Source organism: Fukomys damarensis, unplaced genomic scaffold (assembly GCF_012274545.1).
Source record: "Fukomys damarensis isolate Sample0158 unplaced genomic scaffold, DMR_v1.0_HiC HiC_scaffold_58417, whole genome shotgun sequence".
NCBI lineage: Eukaryota > Metazoa > Chordata > Mammalia > Rodentia > Bathyergidae > Fukomys > Fukomys damarensis.
The window spans coordinates 1-895 of NW_022959329.1; the positions used below are offsets into that span (position 1 = coordinate 1).

An 895-nucleotide genomic window follows, 5' to 3' on the forward strand; every position below is an offset into this window, starting at 1 on the left:
TCCCACCATCAGAGAAAGAAATGCGGTGATGTTCAATAATGATTTGATGGCAGATGTACATTTTGTTGTTGGCCCACCAGGTGGGACTCAGCGGTTGCCAGGACACAAATATGTCTTAGCTGTTGGGAGCTCTGTCTTCCATGCGATGTTTTATGGAGAACTTGCTGAGGACAAAGATGAAATCCGTATACCAGATGTTGAACCTGCTGCTTTTCTTGCTATGCTGAAGTATATCTATTGTGATGAAATTGACTTGGCTGCAGACACAGTGCTGGCCACACTGTATGCTGCCAAAAAGTACATTGTCCCTCACCTTGCCCGAGCCTGTGTGAATTTCCTGGAGACCAGCCTGAGTGCCAAGAACGCCTGTGTGCTGCTCTCCCAGAGCTGCCTGTTTGAAGAGCCAGACCTGACCCAGCGTTGCTGGGAGGTGATCGACGCCCAGGCCGAGTTAGCTCTCAAGTCTGAGGGGTTCTGTGATATTGACTTCCAGACGCTAGAAAGTATCCTTCGCAGGGAAACTCTGAATGCCAAAGAAATTGTCGTTTTTGAGGCAGCTCTCAACTGGGCTGAAGTAGAATGCCAGCGACAAGATCTAGCTTCAAGCATTGAAAATAAACGCAAAGTCTTAGGAAAGGCACTTTACTTGATCCGCATACCCACAATGGCCCTTGATGACTTTGCAAATGGTGCTGCCCAGTCCGGAGTATTAACTCTCAACGAGACCAATGACATCTTCCTGTGGTACACTGCCGCCAAAAAGCCTCAGTTGCAGTTTGTAAGTAAAGCTCGGAAGGGTCTCGTCCCCCAGCGCTGTCACCTTTTCCAGTCCTGTGCCTATCGAAGCAACCAGTGGCGCTATCGGGGCCGCTGTGACAGCATCCAATTTGCAGTT

At 49.3% G+C, this 895-nt stretch overlaps 1 protein-coding gene across 1 annotated transcript; it reads left to right on the top strand.

The window, feature by feature from the left end:
* Positions 1-7: 7 nt before the first annotated feature.
* LOC104870186 (BTB/POZ domain-containing protein 3-like) lies at positions 8-889 on the top strand (the record flags this gene model as incomplete). The annotated part of the gene is made up of 1 exon (XM_033760670.1): positions 8-889. A coding segment is annotated over exon 1 (861 nt), but the record flags the coding sequence as incomplete, so codon positions are not given.
* Between the last annotated feature and the right edge of the window lie 6 nt (positions 890-895).